At 43.0% G+C, this 27,303-nt stretch overlaps 1 protein-coding gene across 2 annotated transcripts in view; it reads left to right on the top strand.

Annotated features, from left to right (window-relative positions):
• Positions 1 to 7,118: 7,118 nt before the first annotated feature.
• Positions 7,119 to 27,303, top strand: part of vvl (ventral veins lacking) — a 44,814-nt gene continuing 24,629 nt past the window's right edge. For both annotated transcript variants that reach the window (XM_067359530.1, XM_067359529.1), the window contains exon 1: positions 7,119 to 11,542. In XM_067359530.1, coding sequence (XP_067215631.1) covers positions 8,584 to 9,927 — 1,344 coding nt within the window. In that variant the 5' untranslated portion in view covers positions 7,119 to 8,583 and the 3' untranslated portion in view covers positions 9,928 to 11,542. The remainder of the gene's footprint in view (positions 11,543 to 27,303) is intronic.

Raw genomic sequence — 27,303 nt, 5'->3', positions numbered from 1 at the left:
CGATCGTAAAAATTCAGATCACGGACCGGCAGCAGTAAATAAAACCATCGCTATCCTCCCTTCTCCATCGGCTAACATATTTCTTCGCGCTCCTTACATCCTTCCACGCGCGAGCGATCGATTCTCTTTCCGAGCAGTCTAACGGTTGCGCTATACGGCAGATCAAACTTTTCAAAGTGGAAATTCACGACGGGGGGAGGATGCTTACAGTTCCTTGCCACGAATGAGATCGTGACGTGCGGCTTGAAAAATCGTTTTAATCATGTAGTGATAACTTACTGTGAAAAGTTAAGAATCTCCTGAAGAAAAAAAATAGAAATAAATGAGATAGAAAAAATTAGAAATACAAACATGCGCACGCGATTTGAACTATTCTTCAAAAAATATTAAACTTATCAATGCGATTTATATCATTTGCATTATTCTTTAATCATTTTATATTTTTCTATTATAATTTTCGACAATATAAAAATTCGTTATGTTTTGTCCATTTTATCGCTCAAATTGAAGAAAAAGAATTGAATTCACAGAATATTTTTGCAAATGCACTTGCAATTAAAATTATCAATAAAAGCGCGTATTACCCTCAAAGCTTTCGCTCTTTTTTTCCATGAAATTCTTAGGTTATTCCATAGATGTCACCGCGTTTATGAACGTGTCCCTTTCTCCTGCATCCCCTCGAAGGGGTGTCCCGTGAAGCTTCCCTCTCCGCGACGGCATTGCTGCGTGCTGCTGCCACCTCGTTGCAGTTCCATTCACTATGCACCGGTCTCCTTTTCCCCGCGGCACTCTCTTCTTCTGTTCCCAAGAGTCCATTGAGCTATATAACATACTGAAGTGAGCCTTTCCCATAAGAATCAATGTGTAGTTTGCGGCCCAAGGATAGCAATAGCAGGCGGGGGGACGTTTGTCTTTCTTCCATATTTACCACCGTGTATGGTGAGGAATATTAAAAACGAAGACAGACATGAGACACATGTCCCCGTCCAATATAGCTCTCTCTCTTTCTCTCTCTCTCTCTCTCTTTCTCTCTCTCTCTGTTACGGTAGACCACCCCCACTCCTTCAAGACTCACTCCAGTATGTTATAGCTCATTGCTCGAGTCCTGTCCCCACTGTTCGTATCGTCGCCTCCCTTCTCTCCAAGCGCGTCGAAACTCGCTGCCTCCTTTTTCCGTGTTGCCTTTTTTCCCCTCTTCTTACTTCCGCGGGAGCAGATACCCACAATAGGGAAAAGCTATAGCGCACCATAAAATCCCTCATAGCGTATTTCGTATTAAAATATTAAAATATTCATTTCGGTTATAAAGGCGGCCAAATTACACCGGTTAACGTCCTCCATTCACGTACGGGTGATGTGGCATTCCCTCCGCGTCTTTTTTTTTCTTTTTTTTTTTATGATCACCGCGACCTACGACACGTTCTAAATATTCGCTTTTACAGGCTCCTCGATAAGCAACCGCGCGCTGATTCGCGGATCGTTGCGCATTTTATTTCGACGGTCGTCAAAGCGCAAATACTGCACGGATGCGTATATGTATAGACACGTGTGATCGAATTTACAGCGATGGACCATATTGTCATGCTGCACTCTGTTTTAACAGATGATCAAACTCGTGCGAATTTTGTGTGTGCTCTCGCGCAGCATTTTCGGCCTGCGCATATTTTGGAAAATGGATGCAACGAAATTTTGGCAGGTTTTTGGACCATCGGTGGAAATTGGAAAAAAAATTTACGCATCATGCTCTACGCTTCCAATGACTGATGAAATATATTTCACTAACAAAGATCTCGCGTATGATGTAATGCTAGCTTGTCTGTAAATGTGGCTCTTTTTTTTATGACAATGTTTTATGATGACTTACTACACGCATTAAATATATAAATTAAACGCTTTCGGATAATTGATCGTTACAGATGATTAAAACGTCGTTGATTATCTTATTTAGGAATTTTCTTTGGATCGTTGTTGCACAGCGCGTCTTGTTGACACGTTAACGAGGCCTATGATCGTAATTTTAAATGTGCTTAAAAAAGAGAGAGCTCAGATAGGATAGGTTTTGTATGCACGCTCTATTATCGTGGCTTTCCTTTATAAGCGACAATTATAAGTGTGCGTAAGAGTGCGTTCGACGTGTATCTCTCTCTTCGAGTTTACAGGCGGATTTCGTATGTAAATATGTATTCTTAGCTACCGTTGCAAACGTACGGCACACCACGGCGACTGACTGGATGATTATTTGGAACTTGAATGCTTGCAAAGCGTCGCAGCTAATTTCGACGCTCGTTCGATGCAACGTAGTCAACGAATGAATGTATTGGTATTAAAATTAAGAGGCGAAAGGTCAGGGATATGTTTCAGTATCTTGCACAATGTATAAAACTTTTTCGTCCGTGTAGATCTTTTCGAAATATTTTTTTCTTAATTAAATCTAGTAAATTGTTTAATTTAAATTTACACGATAATTGCTATTTAATTACGTTAATTTGTATTATTAAGATTATGTGACGTAAACGTTTATAAAACCACGGGCTAAAGTCGGCAAACGAAAAACGAAAAGGAAAAGCAGGCGAAGGAAATTGGGCGTTTAATGCCAATCGAACAGAATTGGTTTTGTGCTAGTATTTCGTACGAATGTTTTCGCGCTCTCGTGAATCCTCGATCGCAGAACAAAGTGCAAGTGGGTCGTGGCCCTCTCAGGATTGAACCCCGAAAGGTGCGCCTAAATTATGCAAGCAGAGGTAGTAAAATGTTTCTACATAGGCAAGACTAGGCCGTTGCCTGTCTGTTTTCTGCACTTTCTCGTATCCGTTTCTTTCTCTTACTTCCTCTCTCGCCCCCGTCATCCTTCGTCGCCCTTCCTTCCCTTCCCCTAAGTTTGTTCTGTGTACCGTGCGCGACGTGGAAACCAGCTAGCTACCTGCCAAATCCTAAGCAAATATTTCACGGCGGCATTCAATCCAATTTGACACAATGGGGGTATACGAAATCGAATTAAGGGTGCATTATGATGGCACGATCCATTCGATCGATCGAGACGATCTAATACGGAAATTTCGCGAGGGCAATTGTCTATAAAATCGAAGGGACAAGAGCGACAGGATTCCGTGTATCGCGGATATATCGCAACTATAATTAAAAATAAGTGAATCAACTTGAAAAGAAACTTTTCCTCTTATTTGGAGTTTCTTAACTCATTATTTTTTATAATCAATATAATGTTACAAACAATTGTTATACTTACGATATTATTACGATCTTAATGGAAAAAGAAAAACGTTAAATTTAAAGAACTGTCTTTTCTCGTGCGAGTAACGAGTCAGGGCTTGTGTCCTTTTCTGCTCGTCGTTCCAGTTTTTTTTCTGAACCCTCGTCCACTCTTGGTTGATATTATACACTCAGTTGAGGAGAATGTGTTCGCACGCGCACGTCGCGTTAAACTGTATGTGCATTATATGCGTCATATCACCTCGGTCGAACGAACGCTCGACGAGATCCGTCTTCGGCATTTTAAGCAGCGCAATTCATAATATGTCAGTCCAGCGATACATATGTAAAGACTATTCTATTATTTCCTTCCTAGCCCCCCCTCTTTCCCCCCCCCCTCTCTCTCTCTCTCTCTCTCTCTCTCTCTCTCTCTCTCTCTCTCTCTCTCTCTCTCTCTCTCTCTCTCTCTCTCTCTCTCTCTCTCTCTCTCTCTCTCTCTCTCTCTCTCTCTCTCTCTCTCTCTCTCTCTCTCTCTCTCTCTCTCTCTCTCTCTCTCTCTCTCTCTCTCTCTCTCTCTCTCTCTCTCTCTCTCTCTCTCTCTCTCTCTCTCTCTCTCTCTCTCTCTCTCTCTCTCTCTCTCTCTCTCTCTCTCTCTCTCTCTCTCTCTCTCTCTCTCTCTCTCTCTCTCTCTCTCTCTCTCTCTCTCTCTCTCTCTCTCTCTCTCTCTCTCTCTCTCTCTCTCTCTCTCTCTCTCTCTCTCTCTCTCCCTCCCACCCCCTCCCCCTCGCTCTCTCTCTCTCTTTCTCTCTCCCTCCCACCCCCTCCCCCTCGCTCTCTCTTTCTCTCTCTCTCTCTCTGTTTTTCTTTTTTTTCATCTGCTTACGGTTTTCTACGACAAGCGATAGCACTTATGGCAGCGAGCCACTATAGCACGCGAAACGAACGCAAATTTGTGCACCTTGCGCGAACCTTCTATTAGCCGCCCGCGGTGGATCACCGCGGTGTTAGCTTCGTGAAAAGTCTGCGAGCGGCGAGCAGTAAAAAGTGCGAAAAGGGGCAAAACATGACGAATAACCGATCTTTCGTCATGTTACGTCAATCGGCGAAATTAATTGTACGTTAATACGATACGTGAAAATCTTGTGCTTAAATAGTATAAAAAACTGTTAGAGTAAAAGAACACGTTAAAAAATAATGTTTGAATCAATCCATTTCTTTGTTTTTATATATATTTCAATGTTTTTATATATTTCATAATTTATTTAATAATTAATAATAACACGTTTGCTCTAAAAGGTCGAGAGGCTAGCACTATCTACATATTCGAGTACTTACGGCAAGGGAACGGTGAAAGGGGACAGGGTGAGTGAAATTCCATAGGCCGTTCGCGGGCAACGTACACCCACGTACACGCGGAATGCATAATTTCTCTTTCAACGACAGAGCTTTGCGGCCGCTCGAGCGTGCTGCGTGGCGATAAAAAAGACGACGGTAAAAACCATTGAAGTGAAATTTCGCCGATTCTACGGTAACCAATCATTCGTTAATGGACACGAGGAGTCGCGATATTTTGAACATAATAGGTATCTGTCAACACTCCTCTGGCGCGCTAAGAGAACCTCAATTTTATCATATCGACCTAGAAACGCCGCGGCCAACTGTTGCACTTTACAGAAAATTATTTGAAGAATGCTTCGTAAGAATTCTCCCGATAATACTTACGGCAAGGGAACGGATACTTCCAGCTTACGAAACCGTGAAATGTTTAAATACAATTTTTAACGCGATGTCTTCTTTACGATCGATCTGAGAGTTGCCATAAATGTCAATCGAATAGCTGAATTCTTGACGAATGAATTTCGTAGATTGCGGTGATTCTCTAGACATAAAATGATATACTTTTAAATTGTAAATTTGATGTTAATTACGCAGCGATAAAATAATTGGAATATTTATAAATCTAATATTGACTTTTTAAAATAATCATATAATTACGGAAAACATGATTTAATGGTAAATATTATTATTTTAATATTTTAATAGTTTTAATAGTTTCTTATTACGATACGTAATCACAAGGCAAAAAGATGGTAAATAAGAGTATATGTTGTTTTTTTTTATACTATTTTTTATCGCAACACTCGAAGCGCAAAAGAACTCGCGTACATCTCGTACGAGCGATAATTAGCCGCGCTTCCTCGCACGCGCGGGCAATAAAAGAGAGGAAAAAAGAGGAAGTTAGCGGCAACAATAACGCGAGTGAGTGCTGCCACAGGTGCGAAGGCGTGCAAAGCCAGTCGGGTAGTTGAAATAGACTACGACACATGAGGATACCGCGGCACACGATGATCTAACTCACCCCTCCTGAGGGGTGGCTGGCATGTACTGCATAATGCTACTACCTGTGGCTCTCATTTAAATGTACTAAACCTCACTCATTCGCACGTTCGTTCTCTCTCGACCACTCTTCCTCTTTCTTTCTCTCGTTTCAATGCACTTATTTTCACGCCCTTACTTGCTTTTTGTATTTGACTCGTTGTTACTGATATCATTTTCTTGCTCTGAAGGGGATTGAGCACTCTTCTCCATAATTAATCATGTAAAATCTGTTGTCGTTGTAAAACTGGCAATCTCTGTTTTTCTCACAAACTTTTCATATCCACAAATTGGAGTAGATTGTTGCAAAAGAGAAGATAATTTTTGAAAACATTTAATAAAATATTGATCATATTTGTAAAATATGTATTCGCGCAATTATAGTTGACTTTCTAGACTTAACAGTTGTAATCTTTTTCGTATTTTATTCTCGGGGAAAAACGCCATTAGTAAATCGGAGTTTTACGGCGCAGCGGATTATATCATTTTCGGTTTATCTTTTCCTTTCTCGCTACGAGACGGCGATGGTGCGGGGTGCGGAATATCGATAACGAAGGCGCGCGTAATCAGCGGACGAGTCGAAACCAACGGTTACCCGTGCACCTGTTGCACCGCGAACTACGCGAAAAGGAAATGAAACTGTCGACGGGCAGGATTGTACCGCGACGGTGCTTGAAAAATTGATCTTTCGCTCGTGTACGTGACGGGTGTACCATCGTGGAAGAATCGCAACGCAACGGAGTTAACTTGCGTGTTCAGACTAGCTCGACGAAAATGTGGGAATATGTGATTGCCCATTTTATGTTGTATATAAAACCTCTCTTTTTCTTTACCTTGGTGGAAGGTTGCTTTGTGTCATTACTTTATACATTTACTTTATACTTTATACATTATCATTGCACGAATTAATGTGATATCTGCATATAATTTTCGTATTTCCTTCGTGTATTTCCACAAGAAATAATGTATCTCCAAAATGCGGATATTGTGCATCGTGATATCTATCGTGTCTCTCACCGCGCATACAATTATTCGTTGAAATTAATACCTGTTGCTTGTGTGAGCGTGCTGCTACAGGTCGCCGAATGACGATTGCTGAGCGTAATTATAAAAAATTTTCAAAAGCATTTGTCGTTGAGAGAAACGAGATATTCGGCGGAATGTACAAGAAATGCGAAAGAGAGAATTGCAGAGGAGAGAAATTGCGCGTACACCTGAGAAGTTACGGAGAGCTACGTCACGGCAGAAACGGAACGGCGCGACGACGGCAGCACGACGTAACGACAACGACGGTGGTGCGATACGGTTCGGTGCAGTGCGTTGCGGAGCGGTGCGGTGCGGTGCGGTGCGGTGTGGTGCGGCGCGGCGCGGCGCGACTCGGCGGCAGTGGCAGCGACGGCGGCGGCGGCGGCGGCGGCGGCGGCGGCGGCGGCGGCGGCGGCGGTGGCGGCGGTGGCGGCGGCGGCGGCGGCGGCGTCAGCGGCGACGTCAGCGAACGAACGTCGTTAGCCAGGCGAGAGCGTAACCGAGCGACGACGAGAGGGGGTCGAGAAGGACTGGAGCCTGGGGTACCTCGCCTGCCTTTGTAGGCGCGGTCACAGCGGGTTCCGCCTGATGCTGACGTACGCCGACGGCCACCTTGCGAGCCCAGCCAATTGTGTACGGCATCGCCGACGTTGGTGGGGATGTGCACGACGCTGACGCGCATGACGAGCCTCCACCACGAGCGGCTCCGGGAGCCTCGGGAACCTCGGGCGAGCTGCGAGGCGAGGCAGTCAGTCGCTCTCAGCTACGACATGCATAACGCATGAGAGCCCGAGCGAGATCTTTCTAACCCGTCTCTTCTCCGCCACCACACACACATACACACCTCACATACATACACACTCTCTCTCTCTCTCGCTCTCTCACTCTTTCTCTCTCCGTGCTCTCTCACAGCTACACACACCGCTCTCTCGCGTTCCACACACTGTATACCGTATGTATACGCACACGTACACTCGCGTAAAGAGAGGGACATCCACCGCCAGGAGGAACACACACGAACGACATCATATACTCTACTCCCGCCGAGTTGAGTCTCTTCCGTTCCGCGATTACCGTCGTACGTCCCTTTACGTCGAGCCGGTCGGTCGGTCGCTTGCTGCTGCTCGGTCGTCGATCCGCGGTGGCAACCCCCGAGTGCAGTCGCGCCGTGCATCGTCGTTGTCGGTACGCGTCCACCACGTCGGAGCCACGGACACAACGCCAGTGCGGAGTAATCCTCGCATCGCCTTCGTCGTTGTTGTCGTCGTCATCAAAACGAGATAGTGATTACTCGAGTCAAGTTTGAATCCCCACCAAGGGATGAGTGGTGGCTCAGCTAAATCGATAATCCATCGTCGCGAGTGACTTGTCGACTCGACTGTGAGGGTTGCCAGTACACGGGAGCCAAGGAAAGAGGAGTTTACGTTTCGCGTGTGATTCTTGGTGCGGAGCGAGTGGCCGCGACGAGGAGCCGCGCTTCATCTCCGCGGGGACCCACCCCGTCGGAGAGGACGACGAGGAAAAACGAGAGCATATCGTCGCCACGGACTTTGCCACGGCTCAATGTTCCTGTGCCATCGCACGCATGACATTCTCGAGAAACTATGGACGATATCTCGCCGAGAGCGACAGCCAGCTTTGTTTGGTACTCAGTGTATCGTCGCGAATTGTGGATTGTGCTACGAGTGATAAGTGATTACTGAGAGAACTGCTTCTCGAGAATCATTCGATCATCATTGTGAGTCGAAACGTACTAAACGTACAATATCTGAACTGAAAATCTTGCAAAAAGGGTTTTGCCTTGAATTGTGTGTGAACGACATTCTCACGGAAATCTTTGCCGTCGAAGAAAATCACCTTTCGACAGACTCCAGGTGAAAAGGGCGCGTTCGAGAAACGTAGCCCGTGAGGCGCCTCACGGCGGAGAATAATATCGAGAGGGTTTCACGAAGCCTCTCGACGAGCGGGAAGTAGATGGCCGCTACCACGTACATGCCGATTAGTAGCGCAGTGTCTACCGACCTGGATGGTGGTTCGGGTACAACGATCGGGATGAACATCGCCGTGGGTGGCTACTCTTCGGGCTCGCCTCGCAGCGCCGCTGATGCCGGCGAGATGAAGTACATGCCGGCGCCGCAGCATCATCACCACCATCATCATCACCATCAGGTGTCATCCTCGCCGTCGCCGAACGGACTCTCGCATCCGGCAGCGAGCCTTTCGTCGGTGAGTCCCTGGGTGAGCATGCCGCCCGACAATCATCACTGGACGGCCTCGATGGGCATGCACCATACGTCCCATCATGCCCATCACCATCAGCATCAGGCGAACGCGAATCTCGACGTGAAGCCGCTGGCCGCGGCAGCCGCGGCGAACGCGACGGATCAGGGCCTGCATCATCGGGGCCCGCACCAGTCCCCGGGCATAGCTACACCGCACACCTGGCACGCACCGGTGCCGTCGGCGCATTACAACCCGAGCGGTGGCGCGGCCTCGCCCACTCTCCAGTCCTATCACGTGGCGATGAACGGTATCATGCAGCATCCGCATCAGCATCCGCATCAGCTGCACAACCATCAAACACTACCTCATCATTTGAGGGAGGCGCACAATCACAGTCCACCGTCGGGGCACTCGCTGCACCCCCATCCGCTCGACAGGGATCACAGCGCCGGTGAGGAGGACACGCCGACGTCGGATGATCTCGAGGCCTTCGCGAAGCAGTTCAAGCAACGGCGTATCAAGCTCGGCTTCACCCAGGCGGACGTCGGCCTCGCGCTTGGCACTCTGTACGGCAACGTCTTCTCGCAGACGACAATATGCAGGTTCGAAGCTCTACAGCTGAGTTTCAAGAATATGTGCAAGTTGAAGCCGCTGCTGCAGAAGTGGCTCGAGGAGGCAGACTCGACGACCGGCTCGCCGACGAGCATCGACAAAATCGCCGCCCAGGGAAGAAAACGGAAGAAACGCACGTCGATCGAGGTATCGGTGAAGGGTGCGCTCGAGCAACACTTCCACAAGCAACCGAAACCATCGGCACAGGAGATCACCTCGCTCGCGGACTCGCTGCAGTTGGAGAAGGAAGTTGTTCGAGTGTGGTTTTGCAATCGACGACAGAAGGAAAAGAGGATGACACCGCCGAATACACTCGGCGACGGCATTATGGAGGGCATGCCGCCCGGTCATCAGGGCCAGGGCGGTCTGCATCAAGGGTATCATCCGCAGGATCACCTACACGGCTCGCCTATGGGCCACAGCCACAGTCCGCCGATGCTCAGCCCTCAGGCTCTCACGGCCCATTCGCTTGCGGCTCACTAGCGTTCGCCGGGGCCTCCCCCGTTGGGCCTCGCGGTAACCTCGCAGAACTCGGTAAATGTGTCGTCGACGACGGAAACGACGACCTTGCCGCCGTTCTATCATCACTACCTTCAGGCGCGTACCGGCAGTTATACGACTACGTAGCTGACCGACCCACGGCGTCCTTTCTACTTGCCGGACGGCAGCGCTCGTTATCAAGACGAGTGTACAGAATGGTGGCTTGTTCGACGAGGATCAACGGGGTTTAACGAGGCCGAAACCGGTCCACCGGGGAGGCTGAGGAGCTGACGCGCTCGGTCGGCGATCTTTTATCGACCTTGACCGCGCGTCCGGACAAAAGTTGCACTTGAAACTGAGAAAAAGAGGACTAAGGAAGAGAGGACGCGTCGCCGCGAGTATCGCGGCCATCGACGAACATCGCGATCATTCTTCACTCAAGAATCTTCAGGATATTCTTCGCCCAAGTCCATCATCCTCGCCATCATCGTCGTCGTCGTAGTCGTCGTTGCCATCTTGCCGTCGCTCATGCGACTGTTTCCTCTATCGATGAGGTTTTGCGGTGATAAGTGAAATATCCTGATCGTGTCTTTTACGACGCGATACGGGAAGAGACTCACTGTCATTATCTTACGACGAGTACGATTAATGGTCACGGTGATGACGTTCCTCTTTCGCGCGGCCAGGTCGGAGCCCGTTCGTCCGTTCGTCAAGTCCGCTTCGAAACGTACCGCGGACCTTGTTGGCTGTTTGCTGTTGTTGTTGTTATTGTTTCGTCGTCGTCGTCGTCGTCGTCGTCGTCGTCGTCGTCGTCGTCGTCGTCGGTGAACAAAAGTGCTTTTACTCCGACGGGAACCCGAAGAAGGATGGTTTAATAACAGCGTGCCGCGAACGCGAGGTGGACTCAGATGTGCGGGTGCGAAGAAAGAACGGAAGTGTCTTCTCTCTCTCGCTCGCGGATCAAGCGGGCAATCGAACATCAGACATGAAACACGCGTCGTGAGAAGTGTTCTTTCGCGCGCGCAATTTTCCCGATTATCTCGCGAAAAAGAGTCTGAAATTCATGGAACGAATACGAACGGACGAACGGGCGTGAAGAACGTGCGTAAAAGAGTGCTGCGTTCGCACGGGATTTGCTCGGAGTAAACCCGGCGGATGATGTAACATAAGTAAATATGGACTGTAAATAATGTACTAGATAAAGCTAGTAAGTTAAGTGAGAGAGAAAGAACGTGAATCGTCGTCGTCGTTGTCGTTGTCGTCGTCGTCGTCGTCGTCGTCGTCGTCGTCGTCGTCGTTGTCGTCGTCGTCGTCGTCGCCGCCGCCGCCGCCGCCGCTGCCGCCGCTGTCGACGATAGGCGAGTACGTTCGAAAAACAGACGCGGAAGCTGGAATAAATGGAAGAAAGAAAGAAATAAAGGGAAGGAGAGAGACGAAGAATATGCGGCGCGACGAAGTAAAAAAGAGGGACAGATTATACATATATATATATAAAAAAAAGGTACAGGGCGCACACACATCTCGGAGAGGGAATGCGTGTCGGAAAAGCGCGTGCGAAATCCTAGCGAGACAACAAGACAGATCCCCCCACACGCAAAAAATCCCTTCTGTATAAAAAGTAAGTATGCATAAATATATATGTATGTATATATATATACACACACAGGCGCGATCGTGCGAGTTTATGTAGATGAAAATATATTATTATATATAAATAGAAAGAAGGATATATATATATGAGAAAAAACGCGAAATGGCGATACATTTGAAAGCTCTATGTCTATATATAGATCGGAAGATTTTAGCTATGTTCTTATCATTATTGTATTATTATGTTTATTATTATTATTATCATATATTATTATATATATTACTATTATATTATTATTATATTATTGTGACAAATTATTGTCTGGTCTCGAGAAAATGTTGTAACTGTAACAAGCTCGGCGTTAACGCGGTGATCTTATTATTATTGCTATTATAATATTCGCCACCATTATTATTGTCACGTATTATTATTTCTTATTATTGCGATTATGATAATTTTAATTATGATTATTGTCATTGTCAATATTGTCGATGCATGTACTATCCGGGGGTCGAGCGCGGAGCCGTGTCTTCCATCGCTACCGGGCATAATATTCGACAATTCTTCCTCACTCGCTCTCTTGATTTGTCTTCTTCTGACTCCCTGCTTCTCGTTTCGTTCGTCTCCACCTCTGTCTGGATTGTTATTTTTTTTTTTTTTTAAAGAGGTTTTGGCAGATACATAGCTAATGTGCGTGGCTCTCACGGTATCACTGAAAGTATTTTTATTTCGCGTGGTGTAGTTCTAGACGATGATAAACCGTATGTTTTATACATTGAAGTTATGAAGTATCCGATCAGATTATCGTACAATCAGGAAGTCTAATCATTCACTTTTATTTTCTTCTGTTGTTAAATTTGAACGTCTTTTAAACTTCAGTACGACGAAAGATGCAAATATCTTGAATGTACTATTAAAATGTGGAAAGAATTAATATTTTCCAGAAAAGTGGTCCGCGGAATTTTAGATTGTTATCATGTGGACCAGCTGCGTCTACACCAAAATCCTCTTTAGTTTGTTTGCCGATCGTCTCTATACGAATTATTTCGCGCAGAATTTCGATTTCTTTTTCTCGTCGCGCTTACTCTCTCTGGACGCGTAGTTAATTCATTGCCTGTAACACAAAATATGCATTGGTTAAAGGTGATAAAATATAATTCTTGCCGTCGGCAAAATTAAGACCGCGCTTTTGTCTTTAAATTCTAAGTGACTAAAAGTTCATAAGAATAAGCAGAAGAAACTTGTTATACATTCTCTTTTTTTCTAGTAATTTTGAATGATAAAATTGCACATTGTATACTATCGCACATATTAGTATTATAGAAATAATATTTAAAGTTCTGCTGTTGAGAAATGCAATACGTTTTCTTTCTCCACAAAATTTGTCATTTACACAGGAAGATTCGTTCAATCAATTTAATCCACAGCAACATTACCTTTTTTTTACTTTATTATTTTATTTATTCCGTAAGAGATTAGTTCAAAATCAATAAATTTTTTACGAGATAACCAAACGTGACTTTTTACGCCCCATAAAATTTAAATTGTATTTCGAGCAGCAGTCGCTCGAAAATCGGGACGAGATCGATCGATCATATCTTCCGCTTTTTGCTCTCGCGCTTTGTAAAGGTTTCACTTTCCACCCCCTTTTTTTACTGTTTTAAAGTCGTTTGGCTGCGCGTAAGTGATCATGTGTCTCATTAAACACTTATGTGCTGAATATTCACACTTGCTTTTTTGTGCGTTTGCTCTCGCTCGTCTCACGTTGACTAATCAAGCGTATTGACGTTTCCAATATACTCCTCAATATTTATATAATTTTTGTTTTATCAGCGGTATACATTTTGCAAAAACAAGGTCTTTCGTCTTGTCCGGATTGAATGTCGCGGGTTTCCTCAATCGATTCTTCTTCTCTTAAGATGACTTTGTTGCGCCTCTTTTTTTCTTTAATCTATCGAGCTCTGTTTTTTTTGTAATTTTCTCTCTCTCTCTCTCTCTCTCTCTCTCTCTCTCACGGCGTTGTGAAACGCATATTTGGCCTCGCAACTCTATAGCGCCGATACGCACCTTCGTTGTCTTTCCAGCGATTTATTTTCCGTCTCGAACGCCGTGTGGTACTTCGTTGATCGCGCCAGTATACCTACGCGAAACGCGTGGCATCATCTCTTTACCTTTTCATCGGTAGGCTCATTACACGCTGTGTATCGCGCGAATTCATTCACGCCTGATGTCATCAGTGTTGCTGGCGCGTTGTCATTATCGGCGCGTCGGATGCAGGTGCTGTTTTCCGCGGTTGTTTGTCTAGTGTTCGATCAACTTCCTGTGACAGCGACCATTAATGAGTATCCTGAATACGCATCAATTTTAGTTTTATAATCGTCGTTCGATACGCGTTCTTAATTCTCACAAAATCGGATGTCAGTATGATGATAAAATTGCTTTCCAACATTAAACTCTAGAAATACTGTCGATTCAAATGTCAATAACACTCGCGTACAATTTTGTTATGTTTGACGCAATATAATATGACATAAGATCATTTGGAAGATGGTTATTAACTTTTTGCGATCCGCAATTCTCATGCAATGGAGCACGATCAGGTCTGACCTTTTTTGGATAATGTTATGCTACAAAATAAAGTGATTTAAATTCTCGACAAATAATATAACAGTTCATAAAGTATGTTAAAGAAGAAAAGAATGCACAAGCAACAATACTTTTCCTTAAATAACTTCAAACAGTCTCGATGAAAGCGAAATTGTTGCGCGACACGTACTACAAATCAATAAAATCTAAAGACGTATAATCAAAATATAACATTGGCGTAATTCAAATAATTATTAATTATTACTACCAGTGGACTTTTCAGTAACAAAATAACGCTATCTATACTTCACTGATATAATCAGTCATAATAATGACAATTTATTTAGTGATGTGCTTCGTAGACACACTTGGATCGTAAAAAGTTAATTGCAATTATATTCTGCATAATTTTTTATTGTAATCCGAGTTCAACGGTGAAAAATAACAGAGAAATGTTGGTACTAGTAAGATTTGGGGTACAACTTGAATTATTACAAAAAACACACTCCCAACGGACGCGTTCTTATTTCAATAAGACAGTTTAACAAACCCGTCCCCGTCAGTGTCTATTAATGCTCGAAACGTCGCGTTGACACTGCGCATATTTACCGAAATACCGACGATAATTTATATGCGCGGAATCGTGTGCTTGCGTCTGGCAGCCGGGGCCGCGTAACGATGCACTAGGTGTACATAAACCGCGCGGCGTGCGTTAATAGTGGTATCTACTTGGCGGGCTAAAAGAGTCGTTTAGGGGCGCAAACGCGCGCCGGAGCCGTGGCTTGTAATTCACGGCCCAAATTGAGGAAAGAGAGAGAGAGAGAGAGAGAGAGAGAGAGAGAGGGGGGGAGGGAGAGAAAAAGAGAGATTTTTATGGGGACACGAGCGTTCCGTGGAGCGCGCATCACGAGACTAATAAGAAGGGCCCACCGTACAGCTGTTCGCCGGTGCTCGCCATACTGGCGGGATTCTTTAGGCAAACCGGCGTTACATGACCATCGTGCGACTCGCTAATCATCGTAATTCCTGATCGTTATAATGCGCTTAACGCATCGCGGACCATTCATTTCCGTAATTCTTCGACATTTCGGTAATAGCACAGTATTCAGAACCCAAGCCAGCCTTTGGGCCCTCTTAGACTTTGCTTAGAAGTGTCAGCTGTAGATTGCATATATGTATATGACGTGATACGAAATTTTGAGCGCTTGCAAAATGAATCTAGTTCTCATTATTTTGTAATATGATTTTGTGCTTAAGAAACATTTTATAAAATATTTAATATTAGAAATGTGTGCGTTGTAAAAAATTTGTTAGAATTATACAGTTGTTTATTTAAAACACTGATAGTTTTTACTGCATCACAACCTTCAAACTTTAGCCCATTTATTGCGATTAATCGCAGCATGCGTTACCCTTTACACACTGCAGATTAACGTCTCCTACAAATCAGTTAGCCTGTACTTGCTCTTGGTGCGAGCTTCACGGTTTCATCTACGACTATCACAATAGTCCGCTCTCGGTAGACGCATATTTGCTTGCTTCCCGGAATTTTACGAGATCCGATATTAGACCGTTCATCCTACCGCCGAGGATATAGCCGTCGAGTCCTTCCTGCATTAGCGACGCTCGTTAGCTTCACCGTTCGTCGGAGCACAATCGTCCTTCTTTGGCGTCATTGAGAATGACTCAAATCCTTGTTAGGGCCATTTACCGATGCCGACGAGATGCTTAATAGAAGCATTTCCATTCTCGAGATACATTCTCGAGGTCGCTCCAAGAAATTTCTGTCATTACGTCGTCCAACATCGTTAAACTCGCGCTAATGTCTATTGTCAATTTCGTATTACAGTATTTTTCTGTGAACGTTTTCTCTTTTATCCACCTAAACTTTCTCCACAAATGAAAATATGGAAACGGTCTATATTTCGTGAGAAGCGGTGTTCGATTCGGGACTACTATCTGCGTTTTTCAACAAGTTGCAAATTTTACGCAAATTTGTCAAGTTTTACTTGCAAGCCCTCTTTATTTAAATACAATTTGTAATGTAAACATTTCTTTTACGAACAAAAAGGTTCGAATAAATCTATCGTGTAACGGATTGTTTCACAGCACTTTCGGCAAAGGTCAAACTAGAGTCGTAACTCGGAAATTTACTCAAGCGCACGTCATGAACGCAAATATTTGTGAATGTCATATTGATATAACTTTTTTTAACGATGACAGGAAGCTTGCATTTTTCTAACATATTCAGTAATATTCTCTGCTCAAAATAGTGATCCTGCGATGTATTATATGTGATAGTGATTACATGTACTATTGGCAGTCATAGCTTCTGTGATTATTTACTCAATTGGCCACTGATGTTTATTGCCGGGCTCTTTCCACATTTCCTCGAAAACGCGATGTGTTCAATACATTCGAGTCTTCGACTTGATTGAGTTTGTCCGCATTTCGCAAGAATCAAACTTGCCGAAGAATAACGCGGTCTCATGAATTTTATTGTTATGAGTTATCTCCAAATCATAAACAAAGATTATGCCGCAAGTATGTACTTTCCAATGTAAAATCTTTGTTGTGATTTCCGAGCCATTTCTAACTTCAACAAAAAGTGCAATCTCGATCGTTTTAATTGTCAAGTGATTACTGTTACGACGAAAAGTGACGTAAATTGCAAACGCAAAAAGCGCGTTTATGAATGCTGTAGGTGCAAATTGACACGCGACGCCCATTATTAAAATGATACAAAAGATTTCACTCCCGTTATTTGCATATACATGTGTATATTTTTTTATACGCTGTTCCGTATAATTCAATTGACGCTCGTGAATTATGAATTCTGCGTTGCGGAGATTGCACTGCGTGTTGATTTTACGATGATGTGATTTTTTTTATTGTCGTATAACAGGCTGATAGCGAAATAAATATTATTAGGAGAAATCTTTTGAGAGACGTATCGGCTACAAACTTTTCGCATTAATTAATTAATCGCGTATTATGATAATAATTGTGTTACATTAACGAGTTGTCTATAGAACATACACGTTAAACGGAGTATTATATGTGATACACGCGTTTAATTTCAACCTGTCGCTTGTTATTGCATGTTAGTTTATATTATTTTTTTTTTTTTTTTTTTTTATAAAAATAGTAGAGGAAAACAGAAGAAGGTGAGAGGTGAGGAAGGAAGAAGGAAGTAGACGCGTAATGTATAGGATTTGTTGAGCCAATGAAATCATCTTTTATCGCGTTTTCAAATTTGTCGTGTAGAGCGAAACGCGAGAACAACACAATTCTTCCCCTATAAAATCCGGCAACACTTTCTTACGATATGCTTCTTTTTACTCAGGTATTAAGGTATTACTCAGGTATATTACTCAGGTATAATTTGGTTGTGAGAAGGAGTGGTACCGGGACGCGGCCGGCAAAGTGATTTTGTTGTGTCGACCTTACCATCGATGTCGGCCCGAGACGTGCGATTGTGAATCGTTGCCGAGACTGACGGAACGACTTATAATTTAGTTTTCGCGCAAAAAGAATAGGCGTCCCCGGGATCGAAATTAATGGTGATCGATAGTGCTGGGTGATTTTATTGGCTGAACAAATCGGATTGTTTGTTTTTTTTGAAAGAAAGAGAGAGAGAGAGAGAGAGAGAGAGAGAGAGAGAGAGAGGAAAGAAGAAAAGAGGGAGAGGAGGGAAGGGTGGGAGAGAGAGAGTGAGAGTAAGTGAATGAGCGAGCGAGCGAGCGAGCAAGTGAGTGAGTGAGTGAGCGCGAGAGAGAGAGAGAGAAAGAGAGAGAGAGAGAGAGAGAGAGAGAGAGAGACGCAAAATTGCGAAACGATGAAGGAGACACAAAATTCAATATTTTTTGTTTTATAAATGTCGAAGAGAAAAGGAAGGAAAAAACAGTTAAAGGCGTGCGATGGAAAAAAATGAAAGTGCGACCACGTACATGTGTGATTGACGGAAAACCGATGTCGAATTATTGCGATCGTCGTGCCGTGTGATTGCTGGCAAACGTATTCGGACACATGAAGGTCGAGGAGCGCAGTTACTCATTAAAGAAATTAAGGAAATCCTTTTTCCGGGCGGATCGGCGCACAAACGTGAAATTGGACAATTGCTAATTGAATCATTCCTTCAAATGCGTTTCTTATTTTTCCTTTTTATGAAGTCAACGATATAATTACGATTTCGCAAAAACAACCGCGCTCTTCGATTCATGCGCGATCCCGCACTCACAGTGAAATCGGTATAATTTCGTAAATTTAACTTTATGCACATATCAAAATACATATATCGAGCAGTGTTTTAAATAATTAATATAAATACTTATAATATAAATAAACTTGTTTATGTTTTAAATTTTTATTTTGGATTTAAAACATATTTTTTAGAATTTTTAATTTATATTTTATATTTTATATTGGAACTGCTTACGTTTTGATCTAGGAATGATTTTTTTTTATTTATCTATGAAATCGAAATGTTAACTTATAAAAAATGCATCGATTTCAAATGGGTATCAATCCCCGCGATCTCTCATTTTTTTGAAATATTATCGAGTACGAATGTTGCGTATTATGAGCCATGTGCATGTAAGAAAGAGACGTACGTATATGTTTAACAAAATTGTTAAACGACACGCATCTGTAAACAAATCCTCCTCCCCCTCGCCCCTATCGTACTGTATATTATTAATATAATTAAATCTTAATTATTATTGACGTAAAAATAAAGATTTGGCGAGTGATGGTGAACACGTTTTGTTAGAGTGGCGGAAGCTAAATTACTACTGAATTTCGATTAAAATAAACGACATGAAAGTAATACAACAAACATCTTGACGTTTTGCTTTATTTGCCGTATCATTATCACCTATGGTCGAGAAATTCTCACTTCTCTCCACCTCGTCGATATTATATGTGCGTCAGTGTCGTGAGAATAGAGTCGTCCCCTACGGATTTCCCTTGTAAATTACTTCTTGTATCATAATGTTGATTGTTCAAATAAATGCGAAAGTGCGATATTTCTATTTGGTCTTGATCATTACTAACAATCTGCGTAATAACTGGCTCGATCGACAAGCGTTCCATGCATGAGATAAACAGGAAAATAAATCGGATGAACTTTCGAACGATTCGATGAGATTTTACAGAAAAGATTATTCACGCGTCACTGACCAATCAATCATTCATTGTTTCGTAAGACATACTTTTTTCTTATCTCATAATAAATATACATTTTTTCTTCTTTTTTTTCTTCGTGGGCGAACACTTTTACTTTCGCGTTTTATTCCCGTCCGTGATATATCCATGAATAATTACAAAGTTTATTCGCGACTTAACCGCAGCGTAGCATTCAAGTCTTTCATTGCATTAATTAAGTGCTTAATGAGTAAAGTGAACACAACGCGAGGAAACGGCGCAAAATTCGTATTCGCGCATAATCGATCGAGGCCTGAATAACTCTCTTCATCTCTCCGAGACCTTTTCTTCGCGATTGTCTCCACACAAATCCGGGTCTGTTTGTCGATCGACGGTAAGAGACTCCTCACCTGATCGCGCTCGATTATTCCATCTCGTGATACACCGCATCATGTATAATTATATACATGATATGATAAAATTGCCGTGACGGCCAAGTGACAAGCGGAATAATCGCGCGTCGCGGAAAAACGCTTGAGATAGTGGCGTGCTAGAGAAATCGATTAGACGCCTTTTATAATATTTCAGAACGAGTATGTCCCAATATACGTCTACATCGCTATGCTTGAATAATGGTATTGTTCGATTATCGTTCGCGCTGAAGCATAATCGAGAAGCGAAAACGCGCGTGCGGGGTTGGGAATTATTATGTATTATATTCTCAAATTAGTTAATAGTCAATTAGAACGATGCGTGTGATTCGATATATGCACATATCTAAAAAAACGAGACGGTTGATTTGCACATTGTCGGTGATTCAATAACCACTTGAGATAATTAATGTTTTTTATAATTTTTTCTTACATATAATATTAACACTCGAATATATATGTGTATTTTTTAAGCGCGCATTATGACGTTTATGTCGTTTAAATTGTTTTATTATTCAAAAGCAGTGCATTATGCAAAAAGTGTTGGAAAGCATCGTTCTAACATTCGTAAGTGCAATTGTACAGCAAAGTATAGTGGTGTTTGCTCATCATCGAAACTCGCATATAATATATCGGACTGACTCTAAAGGTGTTTCTCTCTACGCCTACAGTTACGCATCGAAGGCTTCGTGTCGTTGTTGCTTATCGCGAAATCGAATATCGTGGCACGTTTTACCTTGAAGAAACGAGTCGCCTCCTTCCGATGACTTATTGTTCGAGTCGAGTGACGCAATCCGAAAGAAAAAAGCTCTAACATTAGCTTTATTTGATAACAGTCAACTCTCTTTTTACTCAAGTACTACAGTTTCGATTTTAGATTCGCGTAACTGTCATTTAATTGTTGTTCGCCAGTGGTGGAATCTCGCGATCTCGTTTTCGCTGCTCGTAAGTTCATCACGAGGAAAATGGTTGAGATCTCGCACATTTATTATTGCTTATTCCGGCCGTCTCTCTCTTTATTCTGTAAATTGTATCACGTAATTAGATCGATTAATAAATCGGAATTGACGTAAATCGTGCAAAAAACTGCGCTAAAAAATAGTAACTTTAAACAGAAGACAAAAATAATAGACTTGTTTGTATATACGGAAGGATAACGTGACCCAGAGATAAAAATATAAAGAAAAAAGAAAACAAGATGAAGAGATTAATGTTTCCTCAGTAATTAGCACGTTGGAAATATTTACCGATTTTCTGTAATGTTTTTATTGGAAACACTATTTCAGAATAATTTCCACGTATTCACGATAAAGTTTCTGCAACCAATGCTCAATTGCAAATTTTTCCACTGGATTTTTCTCACTCGACACTTCTGTGAGGGAAATCATCAAGAACCTGATGAAACTAACCGCCACTATTCGGAGTGCACATAGTAAATTATTATCGCAGCCGAAATTGTCCTCGATTTAGCGTAACAAGATTTCTGCTATCGTAACCAGTATGTCGATATTCATTATGTCGCAGATGGTCTCACGCTGACGCTTTTCGCTGATATTATTGATTGTCCCGTCACGATGAATCCGGGATGCAAAATATTTGGATCGACGAGCGCCGTCCGATCCCTATAGTTTGTCCACGCTATTTCTACACGCTATTTCTACACGACTATTCTACATGCCCGTGAATTAATTGGAGGTATATCACGTTTGGTCCAATTTTTCCACGTGGAATTGGATGCAGTTCTCTTTGCGTGGCAAAAATATCAAAATATTACGCAAAAATACAACGTGAAGAACCTTTATGCGGTATTCCGCCATATATTTTTATTGATTTACCAACGAACAACGCACAGCTGATTCGAGCACTAATTAAAAAATAATAATCTATAAAATGCGAATTATTCAAATAGCTAAGCAGCTTTGCTTAGAATTCGGCGCGCAGTTAAATTGATTCTGACAATAAAAACATTTTAATGCAAATTTAGAAAGTAATAAATATACAGAATACGTTTTTCAGTGAGATCCTTGGATCAATTTCAGTTCAATTATTTTCCAACAAACTATCAATACAAATTTTCTGATTTTATTAATTTTGTATATTTCTTACTATTTTTTATCTAAAATACTGTGTCACTTTTTTGTTTTATCTTTTGCCTCTTTCGATCGATTGGTTCGTCGTTGCGGCGATTTTGCCACCGCAAAATTAGCAGGTGCACGATGAATCGATAAAGGCGTCGTCTTTATTGTATCGGTAGGACAACCACGTAACAGCTCGTTTCTTCCAGCCGAACGCGGTGTCCAATTGTGTAACGGGCTCAAACCACTTTAATCACTTCTCGCGCCACGCCAAACGACACGGACTACAACTGACCGTTATATTCCGAACGCGTTCGTTTGTCTCGTAAATCTCGACCGAGTAAGCCGCGGCGTCGTCCTTTTTACAACTCACCACATTTATTCGAGGGGATAATATTTTTCTGCTCGCGCTTTTCACGCTGATGAGAAAGGCGCGCGGAACATGCCAGTCCTTCCCGCGCGCAAGCGCGTGAAAGTATTTTTACAGTCGGTTTTTACATGCATTGTTTGAGGTTTATGTCGCGCTTATTTTTACGGCTGTTAAAGGCGAAAGAATATGATCGCGCGGTCGGGAAACAACCCGTTGATTTCATTGTCTGCGTTCGCTTCCTACTGTAACTTTCCCGCGCACAAATTAACCTTTCGATGCATTATTTAGTCCTCACCTCTTAGCTGAAAATTAAATCATCAAATGTTCGAAACAATAATTAAATTTCATTGAGGAATAATAAAGAGGATCTGAAAATTTTATATTGACCACACTTTGTAAATTTAGTCAACTAGAAAAAATTACGCAATCCTGTGGTGAATTTTAAGTTTTTAATTTAAAGCTGTAGCAAACCTTGCAAAATCTTGATTATAAATTTTTATAGGTAAATGTATAATTTCCGAATTAATTTTGAAAAGTTTGATCTTCCGTGACAATAATATAACATGAAAAATCTTCAAGACATTAATATGCAAATTTGATAGCGACGATTATGCTAGTGGCGAAGATCGTGACTTTCTGACGGTGCGACAATCTCCGCCAATCAAGGCGAATGGGCGTCACAGCAAAGGTATCGCGTTACGATCTACTCACTTCGGAAGCGCGCAGCGTGCTCCGGGTAATCTCTACTGAGGGAGTAAAAGACAGACGAGGATAACGCCGATAATCATAATCGCGGTCGTCGATAGCCGCGGTGAGCAGCGCGATCAGCCGCCATTTCTTGTCGTCGCTCGTTTTGGCGCTTATCAAGATATACTGGGTGTGTGTCGACTACTATCGCATCACAGTCTCGAACAGCACATTTTTTATGAATTTTGACTTTTCCATGGCGAAAGTATCAGAGTCATGAAAGTATCAATCGATCTTTGCCAAATTGTGAGCCATTGAAAATGAGTAACGAAAGCTTTAGGATTAAAAATGATGATTAAAATATTATTCTTCAGTCTAATTCGTCTAATTGACTTATTTTAATAGTTATAATATTTACTAATGTACATAAAAAATAACAAAGAAATGTCTGTTAAGAAAGGGATCTGTTCCGGATTAAAAAGCATGTCATTAAAGATCGATACGGCGATATGAGCAGTCCTATTCTGCTGACGCACGCGGTCGCAGCCGGTCGCGTAGTTCACATCAGAGATGACGATCAAATGACTGACACGTGCTTCCGGTTCCTCGTTTCTGCCAACGAAAGAACGAGCATTCCCCGATGCGCGACGTTTAAGTGCACGGTGCGCCATCCGGGCGCATCCACGCGGAGCAGATTGTTATGTTAATGTGTGAATCGGCTTTAATTATGTGTGGAAATGTACGTCCGATTAAGATGTATCACGCAAAGGGCTGAAAGGGCGAGATTCCCCGCGGAATGTAAGCATTTTTCTCACCGCATTCCCTTTTTTCACGGAGAATAAACGAAACGCGACACATTGCGTGATCAAGCTTTAAATGTGCGGTATTTAAATGAATCATTGAGCACAGGAATTCAAGAAAATTATTTTCAAATGTGTCCAAGTTATTATCTCGGCAGATTATGCGCTACTAATTCTTTTCTTTTTTAAACTTTTTACGCACTTAAAAGATCGTTAAATATCGATTTAATAAAATCTACTGAAGAATAATGCTTATGAATTACGCAAAGTATTGTAACACATTTGCTTTTGGTGATCTTAATATACACATATTTGCATCATTGATAAACCAACATCATCAATAATACAATCTTATATAAGAATAAATCACAAAAAAATCTGTTTTTATAATGTGCCTGTGTCGTTAGTATTAATCAGTATTAATTATTATATCAAGTGCTACAACCTGACGATTCATTGATATTGCATAATATATCAGATTTACGATAATATATTCCGATGTAAAGCATTTAAATCCCACCTTAAGCGTTTGCAAAAAATGCGGCACCCTTTAAACGACGCTATTATAAAACCGCTAAGCATCTTCCCCGTTCTTCACCGATTTCACCCCCAACGACGCAACTCGCCCCCCAGCTGGGATCACAAGCATACTAATTTGACGCTACACCTGTCACACCCTCGTTAGCCTTGCTCTCCCGCCGTTGACAGTGACATCGGTCACTTCGGAAGTTGTCCGCCCCTTCCGTCGTCTCGTCACGACCTGCCGATCGTGTGTCCTCCGACTGGTCATTGGTAACAACGCTTTTTGCGATGAAAGCAGACGAGAGAGAGAGAGAGAGAGAGAGAGAGGGCGATAGAGAGAAAAAAAACCAATGCGCGAAACCAGGTGCCAGCCAGGAAATCGTCGGATGGTTTCACCTCGGCGATGCGTGACACGCGCGAACAATGAGCGGCGTATCGAAAGGGGGTGAAACTGACCGACAGGAGAGAAGGAGAGGGAAAGCGAAGACGGAGACGCTCGGTGAGGGGAAATGCAAAGGTGGGCGAGGGGGAAGGAGTCCTCCGAGATAGAAGAGAGGGAAAGTTGAGAGAAGAGAAAGGGAAATGCGCGAACGAGGGACGGAGAGAAACGCGAGAGGACGGGAAAAACAATGACGGAAGGGGTGAAAGCGGTGAGGAGAAACGGTGGTGGCTGGCGAGAGGAGGGGATGACGGCTGGTTGGGATGACTGATAAGAGAGGGGCGAGTTTCTGAAGGAGGAAGGAAAGGGAGGGCACAGGAGGGACAAGGCGGCGCAGGCGCTAATCAACCCTCGTCAATCCCTTCGGATTGCGGCGGGCATGCGCTTTGCGGCTCGCATTCGCGTTTCCTCCCCTGTTCTTCCACCATCCCTACTTCCGACAGTTCCGTTCACACCTACCGAAATTATTGTTATAGGCGTAGCACGCCGTCTGCATGGACTCATGCGTGCACGTTGCAATTTGCGCCGCGACGCTGCGTTTTTCGGGATCTGTGTCGTTTCTTTTGGTCATCGTGTCGATTCAAAAATCGTTTCTCTTCAATTTCTCAAACTCTTATATCCGTCAGTATACTTCTGTTTTATGATCGATTCAGTATTTTCACTGAAACTTTACATTCTCATTTTCTACAATTCTGTAACATATTGCAGTAGTGATAATTTGTATCTTGCGCGGTAATATTTCGATTAATTTAATATTTCTTGCATAAATGTCTAATTGAAGTATATAAAAAAAACCGTAAATAGATAAAGGAGAGTAAAGTAGTAAACTCTAGGAAGAAATAATAAATTCATACTTTAGCCGATCCCTATTTTAATGCTAAAATAGCAGATGACGTGAGAGGGTGGTTCGATGTAGTCGTTGTACGGGCACGCAGTCCGGTTCTCTCGAGATCGCACTATCACTGCCACCAATCCCGATCGCCTTCCTGACATTCTTCGGATCGCGCATTAACGAGGCGTGTACGCTGTCGCGCGATCGACCAGCATTGCGCTGATTTAATAGCCGATTGATAAAAGTAACCGCTCATACAAGAGACCGGTAGCCATTCATAGTCGGTTGCTACATGTTGCCTCGACCTTATCTGGAACACTATAATTATACTTAGCGACACCTCTCACGCGGCTCTACTGGATCTTCATCACTTAGATCACTGCCGTTCGTGCTTTGTTCGCTGGCATTCCTCGCGAATACATGCAAGATGCGAACAAACCTCGACATCTTACTATCAGAGTTGCTCGAAAGAGAACGTTCGATGCTTTCGAAAGCGATAGCATTGAATATTGCGAACATAAATATTTTCTTCCTCTTTTTGATATTTACAATGCTTATATATTTTTATAACTTTAAATCATATTGTATTTTCTTCAAGTTATTCGGAATTTTTCTCCTCGCGATGAAACACTCTATATAATGACGAAAGGCGAATGGAAGTAGTGTGTACGTGCGACAAGATAGCGCCGGCTGTAATTACGGAATATGTATACGCGTAGAGTTTCTCGTTCGCCTGTCGAGCGTGTTGTTCGAGCCCGCGAATTGTCGTTACTTCTGTTAATTAGTTATTGACGAACATTTCGTCGCTCCCTTAATAGTTGTCTCTCTCATTCTCGTGGGACGTGAAGCGTAACGAACGCACAGACGTGGTCGTTCTCGCTCGCACGTATGCATGTAGATGCTTTGAAGAAGAAGGAAATGGAAATACGATTGTTGTAAGAATAATACGCATCCAAACCACAACGTGGTGTCCAATCTCGATTAAATATGCCATTCCTCCGAATACAATCGCGCGACTTACTCACGTTTCCTACAAACGACTTGAGCAATCAAGGAAATATTCCAAAACACGTGCAATTATTTCTTCCATTTATCGTGTAAAATAAAATAATTAAAAATAGAATTTTTCCTTGCTCGCCAGCTTGTCATTCTATTCATTGGAATCGAACTGATCTCGTCATTAGTGGTTTTATTAGTCCAAAATCAAACATATTTCGAGCTAATTGAAACATTTCTCCATAAATTTTACAACGATCAAGTTTCATTCTCTTTTCACGACAAATGTTCCTTCATATACCACTTGCATGTCATTTTGATGGCATTTTCGCAGCATTTTGTGGTAAAAATGCTGACTCGCCGAAGAACTCGCGGGTACAACCGTCTTATCCCTCGTGCTTAACAATTCGCAAGATTTCCCATATCGCAGCGGCCAGCCTTCTCCTCTCAAGGTAGTCGCCTCGTTGACATTCCACAGGCGTATTAGCGAGGCGTGAACAGATCCTGACACCAGCGCATTGATTTAATAGTCGATGCCCACACTAGGATCTCCGCAGCGCGCAGCGTCGTCGTTTCTCGTCGTCTTCTATATACGAACGGACGTAGGTATGTACCTACGTGCATACGCGGCACGCGTGTGCGGAGGAAACAATTGAACGCCATCCTTCCCTCTCTCCGCTCATTTTCTCTCTAGACCTCTTTCTCTCCCTCTCGCCGCCTGTTTCATCGCGCTCTTCCTCTCTCATTCTCTTTTCGTCTCTCTCTCCTTCTCTCTATCCCTCCCCCGTACTCTAAAGCTTAATAAGCACCGCTACCTACATTCCATTTCCGGTGACGCTGACGTCATTCAACAATCCGGCTACGGAGAGCAAGCACGAGCCGCATACGCGAGATCTCATCCATCG

The sequence above is a fragment of the Linepithema humile genome, chromosome 7, assembly GCF_040581485.1.
Source record: "Linepithema humile isolate Giens D197 chromosome 7, Lhum_UNIL_v1.0, whole genome shotgun sequence".
NCBI classification, from domain to species: Eukaryota; Metazoa; Arthropoda; class Insecta; order Hymenoptera; family Formicidae; genus Linepithema; species Linepithema humile.
The sequence above is the reverse complement of the archived record's forward strand: the minus strand, read 5'-3'. Positions and strand labels throughout refer to the sequence as shown.